General features: G+C 35.1%; 1 protein-coding gene across 3 annotated transcripts in view; it reads right to left on the minus strand.

Moving 5' to 3' along the window:
• LOC121408867 (3-methyl-2-oxobutanoate dehydrogenase [lipoamide] kinase, mitochondrial-like) overlaps positions 1–8,839 on the minus strand; it is a 49,005-nt gene extending 40,166 nt beyond the window's left edge. Inside the window, exons 1-4 of one of the 3 annotated variants that reach the window (XM_041600553.1) lie at positions 8,739–8,839; positions 4,753–5,186; positions 3,579–3,647; positions 2,516–2,674 (exon numbers count right to left, since the gene is read on the minus strand). In XM_041600553.1, the coding sequence (XP_041456487.1) occupies positions 2,516–2,674; positions 3,579–3,647; positions 4,753–4,962 (438 nt within the window). In that variant the 5' untranslated portion in view covers positions 4,963–5,186; positions 8,739–8,839. Of the gene's footprint in view, positions 1–2,515; positions 2,675–3,578; positions 3,650–4,752; positions 5,222–8,738 lie in introns of those variants that run through there. The other 2 variants (XM_041600552.1, XM_041600554.1) reach the window with 2 other exon arrangements.
• Positions 8,840–16,313: the final 7,474 nt, after the last annotated feature.

Below are 16,313 nucleotides of genomic sequence, written 5' to 3' on the forward strand. Positions count from 1 at the left end.
TGAGAGCAAGTTGAACAAAAACAAAAAATAAAAGGGATGGACGTGACCTCATATCATTTGACCTCTTGACCCCTAGATGACATTTGACGTCATCACCCTCATTAGCACACATACATGTATGGTACTACCCAAAGATCATATGTAACAAGTGTCAACATAATTGATGCAGAAATAAAGAAATGAGAGCAAGTTTAACAAAAACAACAAAAATTTGTAACAGACCCACAGGAAAAGTGGTTAATATTAAGTCTCTGCCGAACTTTGTTCAGGACAGAAAAAAATGTTGAATTCCACAGTTTTCTATCAATCTTGTCAGTTGAAGAATGAATTAATAAACACCAGTATTGGTAGATACATGTAGCCCTAAAGATCACAATCATATCTGCAATTTAGACCTTAGGAATGTGATGTCACAATCTCAGTCACAGCCTCCTTCTCATGGGAATAAGTGTAGGAGTTGTCAGAGATCACCCATGCATGCAAGGCAACTGGCTTCTAATGGCTTTAGCCTTTATAAAGAAGGTGGTGCGATGGCATCAATGCATTTAAGGTCTATTTATTAGGGTATGACTGTAGACCATAAACATGGGAAATGGGGGTGGGTCGTAAATAATATATGCAAAATTTAAATTGTGAAATCAGCAATCAAGTGCTGTACGGGGCTCACCCAACAGTAGTACTAGCATTGAATACTAACATGCAACTATTCAGCTCATCTGGTTTTAAAAGTAAACCACAAAACCAAATATTCAATATATCAAATGCTACTGTGCAAGGTGTAATGTGTATTCCATGTATTTTGTAATAAATTCATAACTTTCAAATTAGATATGAATCATGTGCCTTTCTATAAACCATAATAAAAACCACACAGAAAGATTGACATTGTATTTTTCAAAGTGCTGTGTACTGAGAAGCATACTGAGCACTGTATTATCGAAAACATTTCTGTATTTGATATGTATGGGCCTACATGTCTAGGGGTCAATGATATTCATTACACTGAAACTCAATACAGTGTAATGTAAGCAACTCCACTTGGCATGCACACTATGTAAACCAGGTACAGTATGCAAGCTTACATGTATATGCTAACATACAGTGCACTCAATACAATCTTTAGGATTAGAAGCACTGATAAATATTTCACTTCAGTTTATAGAATTACAATATTAAAATGGGGAAGTCACTCAATATCATTATTGTTGTGCTACAAATGCAAGCATCTGATTATTAACATTGTTGGTTCAGCTGGCAGATCTCAAATACAGTGATGTATGGTATTTGGAAATTGTAACAGACTTTTATTAATGACAATATTGCATTCATTACAGACTACTACACTGTAATGGAAATACATGTATTTTTAGTATAATAAACAGATAAATACATTTGCAAATCTGGGGGATGTTATAGTTGATTTTCAAAAAAGTGATTTGATCTTAACAATAATAATATGTGCAACATATATATATATATAGCGCTCAATACAAATGTTTCTAAGCGCTGCATACTATTACCCCGGCTTCAGCACTGCTATATTACTGATCGGCGATCGAGCATTCAAGGAATTCCATCCTACCGGGTACCCATTTACTACACCTGGGTGGAGAGTGGCATTATAAGCCCATCCGAGATGCAAGATTTCACTAGCTTATGGTCTAAATGAGACAATACATTGTATGTGGCAAGTAAGGGAAAGAATGCAAGACATGCAGCCCTGGGCCAATTTAATATTACTTGCTTATAAATATATAGCACAAACACTTATATCAGAAGTCTCTAAGAGCTCTACAGGAATGCAGCATAATTACCCTGGCTTTAGCAGAGCAGCTGTTACCCACGCTGTGTTTCAAGAAATAAATTCCTACCAGGTAACCATTCACCTCACCTGGGTTGAGTTCAGCACAATGTGGATACATTTCTTGAAGGAAAACACGCTATGGCTTGGAATTGAACCCACGTCCCTCAGATTGAAATATGAGAGTCATAACCATAAGACCATCATGCCCCCACACTATACGGTCCGCTGTTGAAGTGCTGTGTTGTAGCGGTTATAATCAGAGGGTCGTGTGTTTGAATCCCAACATGGCCTAGTGTCCTTTGGCAAGGCGTTAATCCACACTTTGCCATTCTCACCCAGGTGCTAATTTGGTACCAGTAAGAAACAACCGTCATTGTGGTTGGTTAAGCAAGTGTGTGCCTAACAGGCTGCTTGAAATGCTATGAATCCAGTGACCAAGTAATAATTGTGAAGCACTCTGAGCAATCATAGATTGATAAAGCACTATATAAATCCCAATTATTATTATTATAATTATGCTCCAGTCTGCAGCTGGCATGCAACTTTTTATATCAGTTTAACCCAGGCCTAATACAAACTGTTGTCAGTACATGTATGTGTACATCCTAAAACTAAAAAAGAAACTCACATGAAATGCATCTCCATTGTCTATCTTATTTACAATGGTGTTTAATATTGATGAAGTATGACATAGAAAAAACAAAAACTCACTGATGGAAACTCTGAGAGAAGATGGAATGCACGGATGTAGAGTTCATGAACATGAAGGATTGTGGGATTGCAGCCAACGATAAAGGGTAGACCACGGAATTCTGCAATACGATGTGCTACCCGCACTGGCAACTCTTTGTGTAGATATTGGGCACTCCTCTGTGTATTAAAATGGAATTCATTTTGAATACAATATTTAAAATTTTAATCAAAGTTACCAACAGGTCCATATCAAGATATTTAACATTTAAAATGGAAGTAAATCAAATGTATCATGATTTTTTAAAACTCATTACCTTCCATAATTGAAATTAGACCAAATAATAATCATCATCACTTTATTAACGAGTCAAATCAGTCATTTGACACACCTAATAATTCCCCCAAAATCAACAATAAAGGCATATATCGAAGGGCGTCATTACTTTCTCAATATCTAATTCGATCGGACCATCAAATATACTCTGTTTTTATAGATTTTATTTCTAATTGACGTTAATTTCCCTGCACACCAAATACAGTTCACAGGTGCACTACATGCACATGTACAGTATATGTAAACAAAGTGGAAATTAATATATCTGGAAGTGATTGTAACAATCACACACTACGTCTTTAACTCTAAGTAATAAAAAACCACAACATAATGCAGTGGCTCATAGTTTAAGTGAGTTGCTACATTTTGGGATATGGTGACATGACCTTGATTAATTCATTTATTTCCATATTTCCTTGAATAAAAAGAAAACAGTACACAAATTGAATTACAGAAATAAACCTACAGCTTGCAGGCCACTTGTGTCATATTACACCTTGAAGAGCAGCATCTTCAAATTGATATAAAAAAAATCTATCATAAAACTAAGATACTTTTTTAAATAGACTGTGTTGAAATTTGATTAACCTTTTTCACATTAAATAAGTTTTTGGACAATTAAAAGTTGTCATACTATTCCAACGGGGCCTCTGGTTATGGATAATGGTAGTGGCGTAGTGGAAATTCCTAATGTGTCACCTCAACAGACTAACTGAGAACCTGTCTTCTAAATCTAAATTAACTTACCAATAGATGATTGCCATCAGGTGACTTCCCAGTGTACAGGAGGGTAGCTGGTGTTAGACGAACAGAGGGCTGATAAAAGAAATGAACAGAATTAAGAAGCAAGAGAAAAGGTTGAGTATCATAGAAATATGAATTTTGGGGTATGGTTTTATTGCAAGGTCATGAGTTTATATCATTCTTGTGTTAAAGTAGTTATTTTCATCTATTATATATCAATTTATATGTAGTTTTATTTATACAGGAAATGAATGCTTCTCCTCCATATATACAACCTGTAACACTCTCTGGGTCAATGTTAGGATCCCCCCCCCCACTGACACTGGTCTTAAGTGATGTGTGGACATAGAAACATAATCAATGTACCATTTGAATGAGATAAGATAAGACACACTACTTAGTTAAGAAAATACAAGTTTTGTTATCATACATGTACATGATATTTTTCTCAAGACACTGAAGTTGGGTTTCCTAATTTTTTTTATACACCCTGAATATAAAAAAAATATTGTGGCATTGTATGTTTACACCAATGCAAAGATGATTTTTGGTCCTTCATCTATCACAATGTATCCAAGTATTTTAAACAATTAAAAGTTTGAATGTTTCAGGCAAGAAATCTGCCTTAACATGTATTAAAATCAAGATGTACAGATTCCCCATGTGGCAATTGGCACATGGTTTTACAGCTGGTAATAACTGTATACCCATCGTATACTCTACTGAAATATACCCAAGTAGCACCTTCCATGGACATTCCAATACAAAAATAACTGGCCACTGATTCTTTTTAAAAAATATTCATTTTTTTTGTTATCTAGCATCCACTCTCATTTTGAATTTTGTCTCATTTTTTATAAAATTGCCTTTGGTTATTTTAAATTCATCAAACAATTTAGTTTTATTGGATATCAAAATGCTACAGACAAAGACTCATTCTAAAATTTTCATCCCATTCCATGCTTGAGATGTGGTTTCCCACAAAAAAACAAAGATATTCATAAATAAATTTTCGTTTTTGCATAATAAAATTTTACCAAATAGAAGTTAGAACACACTTTCAAATTTATATCCTTCACAAGTTTTACATAAACTCTTTTAGGGCATTACACATTAGATGCACTAAATGGGGGGGAGGGGGTTGAAAAAAAGCATCATACAGTACATGCACATGTACCTTTTTTGCAGCAACATCGATTGCACTCTGGTTGTAAAAGGACACAACTGGCCTGGACTTTTCCTTTGCTGGGCTGTATTCATGGACAGCTGAGAAATTGCTCTGAGGACGGTAGAAAGTAACAGCTAGGCTCCAGCTTTTTGAAGCTCTCTTAAAATTCAAAGCCTGCTTGATACCTGGTTGAAATGCTTTCATCGTTGACAATGCCATCTCATTTGCTTTGTAGATCAACACAATTAAAATTCCATTCAGAATTCAGCAATGCTGTACTAAAGCAGAGATTTCTCAATTAATTAAGGTTGTCAGGTGCTAGTCTCCAAGTAAGCATGTGATTCGTTGGTTGATGGATATCAACATCAGCTCTAACTAGTTCCCCTCTCCATGCATTGGCTTAAATCCAACATTAAGATCAAAGGCTTTCCTGGAACCACTTCCTGTAATCAATTAGAATGGAGAAGCTAGTCGGAACCTGATAGCAAAACCCCAAAAATGAAAAGAGAAGAGCGTAACAAGTGCTACCACCCTGCCTGTGGGGAATCTACAGGTAGGACTATGGTATGCCAATGTTGTACAGAGCACACACTTTAAAAAATCATTAAAATATCACTCTTGTGACCAAAATTAAAAATCATTAAAATATCACTCTTGTGACCAAAATTACTAATTTCTATACAGTTGCAATTTATTTTTCATTAGCAACTTGGGAATAATTTATGTATTCACCAGAGCGCTCAAAAACTTGAATTTGGGGCATATTTTTTGTACGCCATCTATTGGTGGAAAGTAATATGGCAAGAAAATTCTCATTTTTTTATCTCTATTTTTAATTAAGAAAAAAATGATTTAAAGAATCAAATTTAGATAAGAGTCAATTTGGATGAATAATAGATGTAATGGAAATTGTCAGTGCAAAAAAATCAAGCATTTGCCCCCAAGAAAAATAAACCAAACATTGCCACCCTTATTTTGCCACATATGGAGATATTTAAGTGAGAACAAGGTTATATCATAACCTTGTTCATTGAATGAGTGTGAACAACCAAAATAAGAGACCGAAGCTTTTGGTCTAGGACACGGAGTGAAATACCAGTGTTCAGTAACTTGAGTAAGATATTAAAGTTATTTATCTTTCATTCCATCCCTCCTTTGTGACTCGGAATATCTGATCGAGTTCACCGTCCCGAAGTTCGGGTAGGTGTAACCTAGGGAGCTCCCGCCCGCGCAGGGCTTACCGTGTATTTGACCATACTCACGGGACTAGCGTGATTTATGGTCTAAATATTTCTCCAAATGAAATGTGAAAACAGAAATTATGCACTTACCACGATTATATGGATGAAGGTCATTTTGTTATGATTCATAACAAAAACGGCCGATCGAGACTGGGGTAGAAGGAGAGAACTTTTCGTTTTTTGAGGTTCCAGTCTGAGCCCCGATGTCACTCAGGAAACTGCCAGTAGACCTTCATCCATATAATCGTGGGTAAGTGCATAATTTCTGTTTTAACAATTCATTTGGAGAAATATTTAGACCATAAATCATGCTAGTCCTGTGAGTGAGTATGGTCAAATAGACGGTAAGCACCTGGGCTCCCGCACATAGCCAGGAGGCTTCTAGAGAGTAAAAATCATTTACTAACGACTAACGTAAGGTTACTCTCAAACGAAGCCAGGTCTTCCTTTCTATACATTTGCGTGTACCACCAAAAAACCTGTAACTTTTGCCCCGAGATTTCTACTTTCTTTCTGAAAGATCTACATGTAGCCCTAAATCATGTACATGGGATACAACTTCATTTCCGACATTTCTACGCTATGGATTTTATTTTTAAACAAGAATTCATCCAAAAAAGGGGGAAAATATCATAAAAAGACGGAAGAGACTTGCCCATGTTTACGCCGCCATCTTGTTTTCTATTGTTCTTCACCCACGATAGCGTCCGTATCATGGGTGAAGAAGTCAATAGAAAACAAGATGGCGGTGTAAACATCGGGCAAGTCTCTTCCGTCTTTTCATATTTTTCTAATTTTTTTGATTAATTAATTATTGTTTAAAAATAAAATTTATAGTGTAGAAAAGTCATAAATGAAGTTGTATCCCATGTACTAGACAGGAATAACCGTCGTTTCTGGGGATTTATTCAACAATTTCTGACATTTTACTACAATCCCCATTACCGACGGCAATGTGTCAGTACAAGCCTTCATGTGTAATCTGGTCCGACAATTCGGCGGACTGGTTTTGTCCAGATTTGTTACTTCTTTTAGATTCTAAATGACATTATATTATCTTGGACGAAGGTCCACTATTTTCGTTAGACTCTAATCTTTCTATTGATATCATATACATTTTATATTTTGAAAATATACGTTACCGATGAGTTATTCCCCGGGTTATTCCTTATTTTTTGACTTTCTGCCGGAGAGGAAAATATGGCAGCCGTCAACGAGTTGTGCTTTTATCAAGGCTTTCCGATTAAATTTTCGATATCTTGGCCAATCAATGCGAGCGACAAGTTCCGAACGCACGCACATCAATATGTCCAAGCGCAGCGCAAAGCAGCGGCACAAATCGCGATAGGTAGCGACTGGTAAATACGTCTGTAATGATGATGACGTCATCCAAGATGGCAACTTACCTTGACCAACGAAAGGATCGAAGATGACGATGTTTCGATCATCATTTCAAAAGAATTAGCGGTAACTGAGGTCTAAGGTACGATATTTCTGAATTTTAAACATTTTTTCGTAAATATGGATGTGATTTCTTTTTCATAATATGACATTTTATGTACAAAAAAACGATCGGAAAATCGGGTTCCCGCTGTTCGATCTAACGTTACTGCTAAAATACGTTGTCTGTACGTACGGGCCTCCAAGCTTTTCAGTCTATGTATTGGTGAGTGAGCCAACGCAGTTCAGCGGAACAACCAAAATACAGAGACTGAAGCTTTTGGTCTACCCATGTACATGATTTGGGGCTAGATCTTAGTTTTAGAAAGAAAGTAGAAATCTCGGGGGCGAAAGTTAAACTTTAGTTTGTTTTTTTGGTGGTACACACAATTTAGAAAGGGGCAATCCTGTATTTTAGGGGTCTAAATTATTTTAGGTTGCTAACTTCAGTTCAGGCAACAGTAGTGCGTACGTATGCTATTATAGGATTACTACTACACGCCTATGTAGTAGATGTACATGATGTAAAGTTGTATTTACCAATGGGGTATCATGAGATATATAGGGGTGGGGGGGGGGGTGGTATACCCATAAGTGCTCAGAAGTCAGATATACCCCCTATTATGCCCCAAATAATAAACCCCCCTAAAACCAAGGCGTGCTGCATGGCACTATATTTCTTCACTGCATACCCCCCCCCCCCCCCCCCCGCTCGGCCATGACTAGTCCCGGGTCACGTGACACCCCGACGGCTTTATAGTATACCGTCATTCTATTTCTATACCACCCCCCCCCCCCCCCCCGGCCCCTATACATCACCAGCCCGTGGAGCTGTTGCCTGAAGTTAGCAACCTAAAATAATTTAGACCCCTAAAATACAGGATCGCCTAGAAAGGAAGACCTGGCTTCGTTGAGAGTAACCTACGTTAGTAAATGATTCTTAATCTCTAGAAGCCTCCTGGCTACCGCACACTGCGCGTGCGAGAGCTCCCTGGCCTGGGTTAGGGTAGGTGGAGCGTAGTGTAGCGCCTAGCCCTAGCGGTAGTGAAATGGAGCTGCTAGCTGGAGCCTGCACGAACTTCGCCCTAAGCTAAGTAACCATGCACCAACCAGCGTCGTCCCCGATCCCCGTCCCTGGCCGCTCCATGCGGATGCGATACCGAAGGCTAACGAAACCGTGCCGTGGGCCGTGGGAATTACTCATTCATTCCCAAGACTTGTTGTTTGGACAATATTCTTGCCATATTTCCTCATTATCGAGATTATTTACACTAATTATTCACAATACGTAATCAATATTGAAAATGCACTTACCTGGAATATATTTAAAAGACCAAAGTTGTAAAAATTGGGATATTTCTCGAAATTCCTACGGCCACGGCAGATTTCGTACAGAATTACCGTAAGTAAATGTTTTCAAAGAGCTCCCTCATTAGTTGATTTTTCGCCAAGTCCAAGGGCGCGGCTCTGGCACAGAAAGAAAAGGAATGGGCTCGGGCGGGGTGAAAATGGGAGGGGAGAGGACCACCCCAGGGGTGGTATTCTGAAAACGTTCTTATCTTTGTTCTTATCTTTTATCTTATCTCACTGAGATAAGAAGACGCTAAAATCATTGCAAATCGGTATTCTGAAAATCTTCTTAACGCGTTCTTATCTCTGTAAGGACTGCCCCCTTCTTATCTCCAACACGCCCATTTTTAAGATTTTACCAATCAAAATGCGCTTTATATTGGCAGTTTAACCAATAGAAGCGTTCCTTATGTGAAGAGAATATCATGGGCGCTGCGCGTTCACCGTTTCTGGCGCATTGCGCGAAATAGGCATTTTATACGCAATGGCTGATTTTATTATTTCGAGACGTCCACGTGCAAAAAAAAGTAAGAAAAGTAAACAAAGCAGGTACGAATACAGAACAAAATATGAAGAAAGAAAGTAAGTAGGTATGAAAGAAAGAAGACAGAAAAGGGTCAGAATGAAGCAGAAAAAAAAGATAAAAGGGACAAAGCAGAAAATAATGAAAAAAATAAAGAGTAAACGAAAGAAAGCAAGCAAAAAGAATTCAAAAATAACAAAGAAAGAAAATAGAATGAATAAAAGAAGGAAAAGGAAGAAAAAAATAGAACAATTATCCATGATAAAGTGAAGGAACAAAAATGAAGAAAAAAAAAGAAATTAACTAAAAGGAATACACACAAAAATAGAAAAAGGTCAAACTAATATAAGATAAAATAAATTAACAAGGAACCGAAAAAGAAAAAAAAAGTCTAAAAAAAAACGAATGAAAGAAAGTTAGAAAGAAATATAAAGAAAGAGAAAAAAGGGAATAAAAATGTAAAAAGTGAAGGAAGAGAGAAAAAAAAGAAAATTAAACAAAGAAATAAAGATGAGAGAAAAAAATGAAAGGAAATTTGACGCAAATATGAAGACTACAAAAAGATAGAGAAATAAAGGTAAATTCATAGAAAAAAGAAATAAGGAAAGAAAGAAAAAAAAGAAAGAAAGAAGGAAAGAAAGAAAGAAAGAAAAAGAAAACGAAAGGGAAACTAAAAAGTTGGGAAAAAAAACCGAAAAAAAATCAATGGAAAGAATAAAGAAAAAGTTAATAGAAGAAAGACAGAGAGAAGAAAGAAAGTAAAGAAAAAGAGTAAATAAAGAACGAACGAAAAAAAAGAATGAGCAAAATAAAGAAAAAAAAGAAAGTAAAAAAAAGACACAAAAGTGCCAGAAAGCAGAAATAAAAAAATAAGAAAAATTAAGAATTATTAAAGGGAAGGAAGAAAAAGGGGAAAATGAATGATTAAAAAAGGAAAAGCATGTATATAAAAACGAAAGAATGGAAGAAAAATAAAGATTACAACAAGTGAAGGAAGAAAGAAAGAAAAAAGAAAAAGAAGGAAAAGGAAGAGAAACGGGGGGAAAGCAGAAAAAAGACTCGGTAAAGAAAAAAAAAGAAAGGGATAAAACGAAAAGGGAAAATAAAAAAGGAAGAAAGATGAAGTATAAATGAAACAAAGCAAAAGAAAAAAAAGAAATTAAAAGATTCAAACAGAACAAAAGTAAAGATATAAATGAAGAATGAAAGAAAAGAAGAAAGACAGACAGATAGGAAGAAAGACAGACAGATAGAAAGGAAGAAAGACAAACAGATAGAAAGGAAGAAAGACAGACAGAAAGACAAATAGATAGAAAGGAAGAAAGACAGAAAGACAGACAGATAGAAAGGGAGAAAGACAGACAGATAGAAAGGAAGAAAGACAGACAGATAGAAAGGAAGAAAGACAGACAGATAGAAAGGAAGAAAGACAGACAGATAGAAAGGAATAAAAAATGGAAAAGAAAGAAGGGATAGAAAAAAGAGACGGGCAAAATAAAGGGTGAATGAAATAAATGGTGGGAGGAATACTTGTGGGTACTTGTTACTACTAGAGGCCATCGATTTTGAGCAAGAAAAAACGCGGACATCGTGAGATGTGATAACCCTCTTGCTATCTTAAATATTATCTTAAATATCGTGAAAGATAAGAAAGAAAAAGATAAGAACGTTTTCAGAATACCACTTATCTACATTCTGTTCTTATCTTTTAGCGCGCTTTGGTATATTATATGCGCGAGTTGTAAATTTACGCGCTCAGCATTGGGTGGAGAGCAAGATAAGAACAAAGATAAGAACAAAAGATAAGAAAAAAATAAGAACGTTTTCAGAATACCAATTTAAGAAAGTGACGTAGATAAGAACAAAATTAAGATAAGAACGTTTTCAGAATACCGCCCCAGGGGAGGGGGTGCCGCTGAGTACACACGCCATGGGGCCATGCTGGGGGTGGCACGTTTTCCCAAATTTTACTGGCAAAAAACAAACAAAGTCGACCTTTTCTTTATCTGTTCAAATCACTTTATTTCCAGCCAGGATTTGGAATTTGTCAGTCCAGCCCGTTGCAGAAAGAGTTGCAATCGATCGCAACTCTAAAAATCATGCGCAACTTGATTTTCAACCAATCAACAGCGCGCATTTGGGACTTGCGTTTGATTTTTGACTTGCGTTTAAACGCAACTCTTTCTGCAACAGGCCCCAGAAATTCATCTTTTACCCCTTAACCTCAATCTGGCTTGATGGTCAAGTCGACGCCAATTAAGAAAGTAAAGAAAAAAAACACTGAAAATTTATTTTAAAATTTGAAACCAGATGATGAAGATATAACATTAGGGTTTTTTTTATAAAGTAAAGAAAAGCTAAACATTTTTGCACAATACTAACATGATAGGGATAGGGCCAACAGGACCAATAATGTCGAAGTTATATCTTTCATATATGACATGATTATTTAATGTAAAACACGCTTTCAAAGTAATATCCATCTTTATTCAAGAGCTATTTTTCATCAAATCTACACAACTTAAAATACCTTATTTTTTGTTATAACTGATACCGCAATTTTTAGTGACTCCTGATGTCATCATCTCTCTCATTAATTGCAAAGCTTTAAGAACTATCGTTAAATTTGTTTCTGATTCTCATCCAGTTATGGACAAAAAATAATATGCTTGTTTGAATAACTCATTCAAACTATTTTGCTGTTGAGACAGATTAACTTGTCCTTTAAGAAATAGACAGGAAAGAAAACAAGGAAGAGAAATGAGGTAGGAAATTTAACAATTGAAATGAACAAGAAAGAAAACAAGGAAGATAAATTAGGTAGGATATTTGAACAATTGAAATAAACAACAACAAAAAAAAACAAGGAAGAGAAATGAGGTAGGAAATTTGAACAATTGAAATAAACAAGAAAGAAAACAAGGAAGTCGAGAAATGAGGTTGGATATATACAATTAAAATGAACAAGAAAGAAAACAAGGAAGAGAAATGAGGTATAAATGAATTTGCAATTGAAATAAACAAGAAAGAAAACAAGGAAGAGAAATGAGGTATAAAACTTACAACTGAAATGAACAAGAAAGAAAACAAGGAAGAGAAATGAGGTATAAGATTTACAATTGAAATAAACAAGAAAGAAAACAAGGAAGATAAATGAGGTAGGAAATATACAATTGAAATAAACAAGAAAGAAAACAAAGAAGAGAAATGAGTTATAAAATTTACAATTGAAATAAACAAGAAAGAAAATAAGGAAGAGAAATGAGGTAAGAAATATACAATTAAAATGAACAAGAGAGAAAAATAAGGAAGAGAAATGACGTAGGAAATTTACAAATGAAATAAACAAGAAATAATACAAGTTATGTCCAAGTTTAATGATCTAGGTCCATATATTTTCTAAGTTATGATGACATTTCAAAAGCTTAACCTCAGGTTAAGATTTCGATGCTGATTCCTCCAACATGGTCTAAGTTCATTGACCCTAAATGACCTTTGACCTTAGTCATGTGACATGAAATTCTAATAGGATATTCAGTAATACTTGATTAACCTTATGGCCAAGTTTCATGAACTAGGTCCATATACTTTCTAAGTTATGATGTCATTTCAAAAACTTAACCTCAGGTTAAGATTTGATGTTGACGCCGCCGCCGCCGCCGCCGCCGCCACCGCCGTCGCCGTCGGAAAAGCGGCGCCTATAGTCTCACTCTGCTATGCAGATGAGACAAAAACAAGGAAGAGAAATGAGGTAGGAAATTTAACAATTGAAATGAACAAGAAAGAAAACAAGGAAGATAAATTAGGTAGGATATTTGAACAATTGAAATAAACAACAACAAAAAACAAGGAAGAGAAATGAGATAGGACATTTGAACACTAATTGAAATAAACAAGAAAGAAAACAAGGAAGAGAAATGAGCAAAGAAATTTGAAAAAGTTGAAATAAACAAGAATTAAAGAAAACAAGGAAGAGAAATGTGGTAGGAAATTTTAGAAATTAAGTTTCCCTTCCTGATCTTCTATCCTCATTCGCATATTCACGCCCCCCCCCCCTCCTGCCAGATATCTTGTCACTTGAACAATACACTTTTTTTCATACTGTTTTATTCTGATTCCATGAACAAAAATATAACATTTCAAAACACATAAAATAATATTTTACATTTCATATTTTGACTTTTTTCACTAACTTAATACAAGCATAAATCATATATAACTTAAAGGAGAAACAATGAAATCAGTTATAAAAATGGTTGAAACACCACTCCTCCCCCCCCCCCCCGCCCCAAACAAAAAGTCTTCCCTTGCTCATTTGTGGAGGGCGATTTATACATGGAATACAAAGAAAGAACAAACAAAGGAGACCCAAATCCAAAACAAACCAATAAACAAATAGATATACTGACACTAGGATCCCCTTTAAAAAAATACATATAATATGCCTAACACTTTTCCTTTCATGTATCAAATATTCAACAATGATTTAAAACTATATGAAATTACTTGGCTTGCACTCATCAAAAACAAAGCAAATCAAAAAAAAAATAGAAGAGTAAAAAACAAAAAAAACAAAACATCCCAAAGAATCACCCATCCCAAAGGAAAACTTCATTTTCCCTCCCCCCAAATCACACATACACCCACCCTCACATACACACATACACCCTCACACACACCTACACAGTCACTTTCTCCCAAATCACACCTGGATATCGCCCTCAGTCCTGCTATTTCGGAACATTTTATTTTAATAAATGCTTGTCTAACTTGTTCCTTTTAATAGCTATTGCTTTTTCTTCATTTCGATATTCTACGACTCTCTGAATACTCTCGTCTTGAGTAGGAACTCTACCTTCTGACCTTGATCTAAAAATGATATATTTCATTAAAAAGATTACCGTGTTAGAAAATTTCACTTCAAGATCGGATCCATTAATTCCCACATGTATATCTTTCCACTCTGCATTTTGAAGCTTTATCAAACTAAGTTTTTCAATGACCCTCTGCCATAAAGCTTTAACATCATTACAAAGCCAGAATAAATGTTCATAAGATTCCGGGTTATGTTTACAGAATGAACAGATATTAGTATCTATAAAACCAAATTTGAACAAATGTTCGTTGGTGTATATTGCACCATGAAGTAATTTATATTGAAATTCTCTTACTTTTGGTAAGATTATTGTGATTCTAGGTCTTATAAATATTCCTGAGATTTCTTTTTTTGAGACATCAAAATTATTGTGGCCATCCCTTATTTGTAAAGTATAGAGATGTTGTAAATTTATTACAAAATTTTCATAAACCTTTCTAGAAGGTACATCTTTCAGTAAAATTATCTTTCCAAACATCTTCAAAGAGATATTGTACTTGTGTACGTCATTCGAGCATAAATGGTGGAAATTCCCATTATATTTTCCGCTTTTCAAAATTACATCAGTTAACTTCCAAATTTCCATGATATTTTCAGCACTCAAACCTAAATTATGAAAATAATCGATTGTTCTCACCTGCTCTTCCTCGAAAATGTGACCTACTAGATAAATATTTTTCTTAAACAAGTCTTCATCAAAAATCATTTTACCTCTCAAAATATAATCTTTATTATTGAAAAAAAATTGGATTAGCTTTTCCTGCACTAAAATTCCGATTTTCCTCCATATCTTGCCAAGCCCTTAACATCTCAAAATAAAACACTGGTGCTTTTAAATTTAATAATTTAACATCGTAATTACAGAGTGAAATAAACCTACCTCCCACTTTTCTAAAGCTATAGTCAAAATAACGCTTCCAGCCCATATTTCTTTCCCCATAAAGCAACCGTTTTAACCACATTACTCTTTGAGTTTTCACAAATAAATCAAAATCTATCATCCTTAAGCCGCCATTTCCGTAGTCCTGGTAACAAATATCTCTTTTAATTCTGTCTTTTCCGTTCCATATAAATTCAAAACAAATTTTCTTGATCTATGTTACTACCCACTTTGGAGCAACTAATGATGACGAAACATAATTCAGTTTTGACAAGGCATATGTTTTAAGCAAATGTACTTTCCCCATTATTGTCACGTCTCTCTGTTTCCACCATCCCAGAATCCTTTTTATTTTACTCAAAATCTCCTTATAATTCAGGTTTTCCATCCTCTTTACATCCAAGGAAAAATATACGCCTAAAATTTTCATTTCCGTTACAATATTGCCAAATGGTAGTGTTCCCAGGTCATTCCTGTTTTTTCCTATCCTCATTATATTAGTTTTTTCTATGTTAACCTTTAAACCGCTTAAGTCATGGAAAGCTTGGAATATGTCCTGTATTCTTTTAATTGATGTTTCATCCCTAACAAACAAAGTCATGTCATCGGCATATAAAATTTGTCGAACTTCAGAATCACCAAATTCCACTCCTTTAATAACACTATCATTCCTAAGCGCGTGAGCCATGGTTTCTATAACTACCAAAAACAGATACGGTGAAAGTGGGTCACCCTGCCTTAACCCTTTCTTAATATCAAAATAACCAGTGGAGAGACCTCCATTCATAATACAACTACTAATTCCGTTATACATGGTTTTAACCCAAGAACAAAAATATTGTCCAAACCCAAATATTTATAATACTTTAAAAAGAAAGTTATGTGAGACAGAGTCAAAAGCCTTTTGGAAATCGACTGCTATAAGGAAAATCTCTTCCTCACAGTAATTGTTACAGTGAAAAATTACATCATCTATCAAACGTATAGCTTCACCAATGTGTCTGTCATTTATATAGCCAACTTGATCAGGAGAAATAATGTCATTCAAAACGTCCTTTATTCGTTTTGCCATTATCTTTGCGATTATCTTATAGTCAGTGTTTAACAATGTAATTGGTCTATAGTTTTTAGCATATAAAGGATTTTTGCCATCTTTTTCAATTTATGTTATAACACCTTGTTTTTGAGAGGTTGATAAACAACCCTTTTCAAATGCTTCGTTTAAGACATCTACCAGTAACCCTCCTAAAAGCGGCCAAA

The sequence above is a fragment of the Lytechinus variegatus genome, chromosome 2, assembly GCF_018143015.1.
Source record: "Lytechinus variegatus isolate NC3 chromosome 2, Lvar_3.0, whole genome shotgun sequence".
Classification (NCBI taxonomy): domain Eukaryota; kingdom Metazoa; phylum Echinodermata; class Echinoidea; order Temnopleuroida; family Toxopneustidae; genus Lytechinus; species Lytechinus variegatus.